General features: G+C 32.8%; 1 protein-coding gene across 1 annotated transcript; it reads right to left on the bottom strand.

Annotated features, from left to right (window-relative positions):
- Positions 1-378: 378 nt before the first annotated feature.
- On the bottom strand, positions 379-4385 carry LOC110417311 (phospho-2-dehydro-3-deoxyheptonate aldolase 1, chloroplastic-like). The gene is made up of 5 exons (XM_021429583.2): positions 3726-4385; positions 3361-3638; positions 2514-2790; positions 1958-2203; positions 379-853 (listed from the first exon to the last, which is right to left on the bottom strand). Exons 1-5 carry the CDS (start codon positions 4278-4280, stop codon positions 590-592), a joined length of 1620 nt encoding a protein of 539 aa, XP_021285258.1. The 5' UTR covers positions 4281-4385; the 3' UTR covers positions 379-589.
- Positions 4386-8172: the final 3787 nt, after the last annotated feature.

The raw sequence follows: 8172 nt of genomic DNA, 5'->3' as shown, positions 1-8172 counted from the left end.
CAAGCAGCATTCATCTGCCTGCCTAATCATCCCACAAATTCCATATTTTCTCTTGAAAGTTCAAACTAGACTGAGTTAAGATGGTTTTTGGATCAGGCTTACAGGTTAGTCTTAAATTGAGGCAGTAATTCAGCTTTATGGGCTTTAGACATATTGAGCCCGCTCTAATGTTTGCTGTCCTGGAGATCGGACTGTCTGGGCCGAGCGGGGGCTTGCGTGCAGCCGTCAATCACCATCCCCGCACGGTTACCAAGTTTCCCTCGAAGTTCACACCGTATACCTTGATAGTGACAAGAAGGACTAAATGAATACCCCAACCTTTTACCCTTTCTTCCATGTGAAAACTTTGTATGACCACAACAATCATAGAACGCAGTCTTCCGAGCAATTTCAGAATTCATTCATAGCTTAATTATTTATTCCTCAAAGCCGTCACTTTCTCCCAGTATGCACATACAATAAAGGACATAACTTAAAAATCCCAAAGGAAAAAGTATTAATGTAGTGCCAATAACAACTTAGAGAAAGGAAGAAAAAAAAAAAAGAACAAACATATTGGTCGGCTGGTGGCTGGATTCTTGAGGCCACTCTACAGCCCCAAGGCCAGAGATTTTTGTGCGCTGATCCTCCTCTTTCTAAGGCGCTCTGCTATGATGAAGGCAAGCTCAAGAGATTGTGAGGCATTGAGCCGAGGGTCACAGTGGGTGTGGTAGCGTGAACCCAAGTCATCAAATGTAACATTTTTTGATCCACCAATGCATTCTGTCACATTCTGGCCCGTCATCTCTAGATGAACTCCTCCAGGATGACTTCCTTCTTGCTCATGCACGTCGAAGAAAGCTCTCACTTCAGCCTGCCAAATAGATGCAAAATTAATTAATATTAAAAATAAACAAAAGGATATGTTATAAAATGAAATTAACTTATCAGATTGACATCATCATCCATATTTTATGTGAACTAAAAAAGTTTTGGATCTAATTATAAGGCAACCATATTAAAAGAAACAAAACAACAGAATCTTTCCCAGTGCTACCCGAGGTCAATTGAGGCTCATCAAGAGTAGGCTAAAGTAAACTTTAAAGAGATTTTATATTGCAACATATGTTTGAATCCATCATAGGACAGGGAAATATGACCACCTACCAACTGAAGACAAATTCTAACCTAAAATTACTATGATCATGCTTAAGTAATCTCATTAGACTGTTTGGCCCAAAAAAGTTTTAAGAAGTAGTCCATTTCCCACCAACCCCACCATAACATATTTGACTTCAAAACTCTCTTCCTAAAAAATGCAATAATTTCTTTGAAGCTACATAACAACACCATCCAATAAGACTGAATCAATTTCCTTACATTATAAATAATGTTTGAATCATGCTTATGGCTATAGTTTTGACAATTGCATTAACCCCTCCAAATATATTTGACTTCAAAAATCTCTTCCTAGAAAATGCAAAAAATTTTCTTCGACGCTACAAAGTGTGACCACCCAAAAGGATTAATTTGGTTTCCTTACATTATAAATGCTTTAAAGAGTGAACTGTCAATGTTATAATCATGCTTATTGCCATAGTTTTGGCAATTACATTAAACATAAAGCAATTTTCAATAGCCATACCTCATGTACTATATGATTCAATAACAAGACGCAAGGGAAATCGGTTTTTAAGCTATAAATTCAATTATGCAAGGCTTCAAGACGCACACAAAATGCACTCCAAATTTTCTAGCATTCCAAGTTAGTTTGTCTAGTCATGTGCATAATGGGAAACGGCATTTTATAGTATTCCATGTGATGAGAAACTATTCCTTAAAACTCTGAAATTACCAGGGTTTCCCTAATTTTAAATAGTAAGTGACTCACATAACAAATGACTATTTCTGCACATTCAAAGAAATTATCAGCAACTAATCCTTCACAGTAAAAGAGGTGAAGTAATGAGTGACGTACCCTTATGGAATCGAAGGAACGAGTTTTGAGACCGACAGGAGAATTTATGGTGTTCCCATGCATAGGATCACTAACCCAAGTGACAATTTGCCCAGCCCGGCGGACTGCTCTAATTAAATGGGGAAGCTTAACTCTCATGTTCTCAGCACCCATTCTTGTGATAATTGTTATCCTTCCAGGTTTGTTCTGAGGGTTAAAAATTTCAATCAGCTTAACTAGCTCATTTGGATCCATCTTATCGCTCACCTGCAGCAGAAAAGCCCCTTTGTTAGTCATTTCACTACCACCAATTTATGATCAAAACTCATTAAAAAAGTATCAAAAGCAAACTCTTGTCAAAGAAGGGTTGATGACAAGCAATTCAACTAATTGCTAAATTTAGTTGCATGTAAGATCCATGTTTCAATACCAGGTTCATTCTTAGACAAGAATTAGTAACTGAAGATTCAAAAGCATAATTAAATAAGAAAACACATATAATATAGCACCTGGTTGTTTAATTCCTTTATACAAACCTACAAATTATTCCTTACAGAGTATACTTAGATGTAATTACCTTAATCCCAAGAGGATTAGCAACTCCTTTCAGAAACTCAACATGAGCACCGTCCAATTGTCTAGTACGTTCCCCAACCCAAAGGAAATGGGCAGAACAGTCATAGTAACGGCCTGAAGTAGAATCTAGCCTGGTAAGGGACTGTTCGTATGGCAAGAGCAAGCACTCATGGGATGTCCAGAACTCAGTTGTTGTCATGATAGGATGGTCAACTGTCAGTCCAGCTGCCGCCATGAATCCAAGGGCCTCATCAACGCGATGAGCTAGTTCGCGGTACCTGCCACATACAGGAAACAGTAAATATATTTTAAAATTTTAACCTTTTTGAAAGTTATGATCTGTTATTTTACCTTAAAAGAAGTATAAAACTACTATCAAAACCCGCGCGCCAAAAGGAGAAATAAATGAAGCAAAACAGGAATTCAAGAGGAAAATCGACATGTTATGTTGGAGTTACAAAGACTTTAGAATCTATAATTTACGCACATGCCAAAAATGTAAAAACCTATGAAGTAGCTGATGAAAATCCAACTCATGGAACTTATTTGATTCTTAAATAACCAACCAAAAGAAGCACGCAAACAATATTTTGAACTTCCGAAAATAAGATAGGACAAAAATGGCACATAAACATAACATAATTATCTCTAAACAGAGCATACATTCAAAATACAGTAAAAGCACACAACACGACAAAACAGGGGCAAATGACCAAATATCAGGACTTCCCTATAAAAACACCAACTTGTTCTCCATCATAAAATTCCAATAAAACATGAACAAATAGAAACTGAAGACCGAATCAAACCAAACCAAACCAAAAATAGAAAATTGAGCCAAAATTTACCTATCTCCCTGCTCGCTGTGTTCGGTGAAATCCAAATTCCACTGCGTAACCCTTTGCATAGCAGCGTAACCTCCAGTAGCAAAAGCTCTCAAAAGATTCAAAGTAGCTGCAGCTTGACAGTAAGCTCTAATCATTCTTTGGGGATCAGGAATCCTAGCCTTCGCCTCGAAAGCATCCCCATTTATATTATCTCCTCTGTAACTCGGCAGTTTCACTCCATTCTTTTCCTCGAACGGCTGCGACCTCGGCTTCGCAAACTGCCCGGCCATTCTTCCCACCTAAAGAAGAAAAGAACAAGTTAACAAACTTGTAAGTAAAAACAACAGAAAAATGTCAAATTGTTAGGTAAATTTTTGAGTTTTGACCTTGATAACGGGCATTTGACCACCGAACATCAAAACGGCACCCATCTGAAGAAGGATCCTGAAAGTATCACGAATGTTGTTAGCATTAAACTCCTTAAAGCTCTCCGCGCAATCTCCTCCTTGCAACAGAAAAGCGTTTCCCAGGGCGGCTTCCCCGAGCTTTTCCTCGAGACTCCTAGCCTCTCCAGCAAAGACAATAGGAGGGAAATCTTCGAGAGTCCGGAGCACTGAATCAAGCTCCGTCTGATCCGGATATTCCGGCAACTGCAACGCGTTCTTTGACTTCCAGCTGTCGACGGTCCATTTCCCGGGAACCGCATTTTGCGAAGGAGCAACGGCGGGTGAAGCAGCAGTAGCGGATTTGGTAGCAGCGAGTGGAGCAGTCGCTGGCTGCTTAGCAGATTTATCAGAGACGATGGGGTTCTTGGGTGAGTCAGATGAATGGACGGCGGAGATTCGAACAACAGAGAATGGCTTGGTTTTAGAGAAAGGCGTCGATGGTTGAGATTGAAGCAGGGATTTGGTTGGAAGAATGGAGGAGTTGGTGAGAGCCATTTTCGGTGAATACTCTGAATCTCGCTTGGCTTCCCCTTTTCCCTTTTTTTTCCTTTTTTTTTTTTTTTGGGTCTGAAGAGCTAGGTACCTGGGGAGAGAGAGAGGATGATTACGAAGGATTTTATAGGTGAGAGGGAAGACCTTATTATGCGTGTGCGATTTTCCTTTTTCGTGTTTCGCGCAAGGGACAGCCAAGACTGGTGTCTGGTGGAAGACGTGGCTTCGGTGGTAGTTGGGACTAGGGCGTTTTTGGAAATTCAACTTTTATTTGGGTATTTTAGGAAAAACATGCTTCTATCTTCGTCCATGTTCAATGCAGGGGCCACAGCGTGGATTTTTTTCCCTTCCTTCACCTACTAAGAGTCACATACATTGTAATGATAATTATAGGCAGCGAAGAGATAGAGCCGAGCCAAATAGGCAAGCCTAACCATTTTGCTACATTTAACATGGACATTTTTTCAACGAAAAAAAAAATATAGTGTGCAAGGAGATAAACATAAAGTAAAATATACAAGTTCCTTAAGAAACATGAGTTTGTCTTCCAAGAAACGCAAGTTCTAAATCAAACAAATTCTTAATAATTTTCTTACATTAATCGACTTTCAAGTTATACTTAAAAAGGTATAAACATTAATAATTTTATAAAAATACGAATCTAATTTTTTTTAGCTTCGAGAAATTGTACTCGTGTGCAAATATTTGTATATTCTTACTAACTTACCATGGGTAAGAAATTAAATTAAATATTACTAGTGTTAGAAGAAGTTCTCACATTTTTTATTAATTTATAATTTTTAAAAATATACAAATGAAATAAAGTTCGTTAAGAAATATGAGTTCATCTTTTAAGAAAAAAAAAACACGAGCTCTAAACCGAACAAAACTATAACAATTTTATTGCATTAATTGGCTTTTAAGTGTTGGTATATTTTTAAAATTAAAAATATTATGTGTCTTAATATGAAAATTTGTGTTTTTATCTTTGTCCATGTTCAATGGAGGGGCTACAGGGTGGACTTTTTCCCTTTCCTTCACCTACTAATCGTCACATGCATGGTAATGACAATTATAGGTAGTGTAGAGATAGAGTTGAGCCAAATAGGTAAGCTTAACCATTTTGCTAGATTTTACTTGGTGTATTTTCGAAATTAAAATTGTTGTGTGTCTTTATATGAAAATTTATATTTTTTTTATTTGAAAAGTTATATGAAAATTTATGTTTTTATCATATAAAAAGTTATAACTTTTGTGATTATTAAAAAGTCACATTAATTAAAAAGTTATGTCACATAATATGACTATTAAATTGTATGTGTTTTCTATATAAAAAATTATATCTCTTGATAAAATGACATATTATAAAAATACTTTTAAATCTAAAAATTATAAAACAATTGAAAAATACTACTAACTAAAAAGTTTTGATATGAAAAGTTATCTTTTCATATTTTAACTCAAATATTATATTTTATGATATAAATAGTTGTCATCTGAAATAATATTTTTATTCAAAAGTTGTGTTTTGCAACATGTAAAAATGTTATAAAACATAAAATTGTCTTAATGAAAAGATTGCATCTTTACAAGAAAGACACTTACAAGTCAGTATAAAGGAATTATTGCCAATCATTTTGATATACAAAACAAACAAGACAAGAGAATTAAATCAAGAGTAAAAAAAATATTATGTTTTTAACAAAAACTCAAAAAATAAATATAAACATTTTGAGTTTCCGTCATTTATCAAAAGTATTCAAATTCTTTATAATTTACTTACTACAAAAGTTAAATGTTGCCAACCTTAAATGTGTTTAGTTGTTTACTTTTATAAAATGCAATACAAAGTTAAATGTTAATTTTATTATATGCCTAAAACTATTTGTGCAATTCTGCCTTTGCATATCAAATAGTGAGAGCAAAACAAGCGTTAAAGATAACATTTATTAAACGTACGTCTCGAAGTTAACTTTTGTTATTTCTTTTGAATTCTAACTAAACCTCATTTACACCAATATAAAAAGCTATTAATATTAATAACCTTACAAAAGAACAAACCTAACTAATAATTAGATTTGAGAAACTGTACTCATACATACACATTTGCATGTTTTTGTTGACTTACCATTTGTGGTTAAATTAAATATTACATGGAAGGAAAAGTTTTTACATTTAGTTATTTAGTAATTTTTTATTTTTAAAAATATATAAGTAAATTAAAGTTTGTTAATAAACACGAGCTCAAATCTTTAGAAAAAATCACTAGTTTTAAACCGAACAAAGCTGTAACAATTTTATTGCATTAATTGACTTTCAAGTTACAATTAAAAGGCTATAAACATTAGTAACCCTACAAAATTACGAATCTAACTAATTATTAGTTTTGAGAAATTGTACAAGTGCATAAATATTTGCATGTTCTTGCTGACTTGCCTCGTGTAGAATGTTAAATTAAATATTATTAGTATTAAAAGAAATTCTAATAATTAGTTTTCTTATTAATTTATAATTTTTAAGATATACAAGTGAGCTAAAGTTTGTTAAGAAACTTGAGTTTCTCTTTTAAAAAACACAAGTTAAACTGAACAAATCCGTAATAATTTTCTTTCATTGATCGACTTTCAAGTTACTCTTAAAAAGGTTCGAACATTAATAACCCTACAAAATGTCAATCTAACTAATTATTAGCTTTGAGAAACTGTACACATGCATAAACATTTGTATGTTCTTATTGACTTACCATGTGTACGAAATTAAATAAAATATTATCGATGTTACAAAAAGTTCTCACATTTTTATTAATTTATAATTTTTAAAAACATACAAGTGAATTAAAATTTGTTAAGAAATTTGAGTTCATCTTTAAATAAAAAAAAGAAACACAAACTCTAAATCGAACAAACCTGTAGGAATTTTCTTGCATTAATTGGCTTTCAATTGTTGGTATATTTTCAAAATAGAAAATTATATCTTTTCATATGAAAAAATTGTAAACGGAAAGTTATTTTTTTTTCATATGAAAGTTTATTACTATTAAAAAGTCACATCAATTGAAAAGTTATGTCATATTATATGACATAGTATAGCTACTAGATTGTAGGTAGTTTTTTATATTAAAAGTTATATCTCTTGATAAGATAATTTATTGGAAAAGCACATCTAAATCCAAATATTATCAGACAATTGAAAAATATCATTACTTAGAAGTTTTGATATGAAAAAGTATATTTTCATATTATAACTCAAATATCATAACTTATGTTATGAATAATTGCTTTTTCGTAAAGTAATTATTGAAATAATATTTTTTTCAAGGATTGTGTCTTACAATATATAAATATGTCTTTACGACATGGAGATGCATTAATTGAAAGGTTGTATCCTCAAAGAAAATTTACTTAGAAGTTTGTATAAAGGAATTATTGCAAGCCAATTTGACACATAAAACAAAGAAGATAAGAGCAAAAAATCAAAACAAATAAAAATGTTATGTTCTAAATAAAATTAGGAAAATAAAAATAAAAACTTTGAGTTCCACCATATACAAAATTGTCCAAATTCCTTACAATATACTTGCTGCAGAAAATAGGTTATAAGTCAAACAACTTTATAACCCTCGAGTGTGTCTAACGGATTAGTACAAGACCAAGTTAAACATTTACTTTATTGAATCCTTAAGGCTATTCACATAATTTTTTTTTTGTATATCGAGTGGTGGGAATAAAATAAAGCTTAAAAATAATGTCATAGTTTGAAGTCAATTTTACTAGTTCTTTGAATTCTAATTAAACCCCATTTACATCAACATAAAAAATTATTAATATTAATAGCCTTACAAAAGTACAAACCTAACTAATTATTAGATTTGAGAAACTGTACTCTTACATACACA

This window comes from Theobroma umbraticum, unplaced genomic scaffold (genome assembly GCF_002168275.2).
Source record: "Theobroma umbraticum cultivar Fairchild unplaced genomic scaffold, ASM216827v3 scaffold_51.0, whole genome shotgun sequence".
NCBI classification, from domain to species: domain Eukaryota; kingdom Viridiplantae; phylum Streptophyta; class Magnoliopsida; order Malvales; family Malvaceae; genus Theobroma; species Theobroma umbraticum.
This window is presented reverse-complemented; position numbering and strand designations above follow the sequence as displayed.

Bases quoted from the DNA above. Each gene is read 5' to 3' on its own strand.
- LOC110417311 (XM_021429583.2), bottom strand. From the start codon at position 4,280: ATGGCTCTCACCAACTCCTCCATTCTTCCAACCAAATCCCTGCTTCAA. The intron at 3,639-3,725 runs GTCAAAACTCAA...TTTCTTCTTTAG, and splicing joins GTCAAATGCCCGTTATCAAG to GTGGGAAGAATGGCCGGGCA. The intron at 2,204-2,513 runs GTAATTACATCT...TTTCTGCTGCAG, and splicing joins CTAATCCTCTTGGGATTAAG to GTGAGCGATAAGATGGATCC.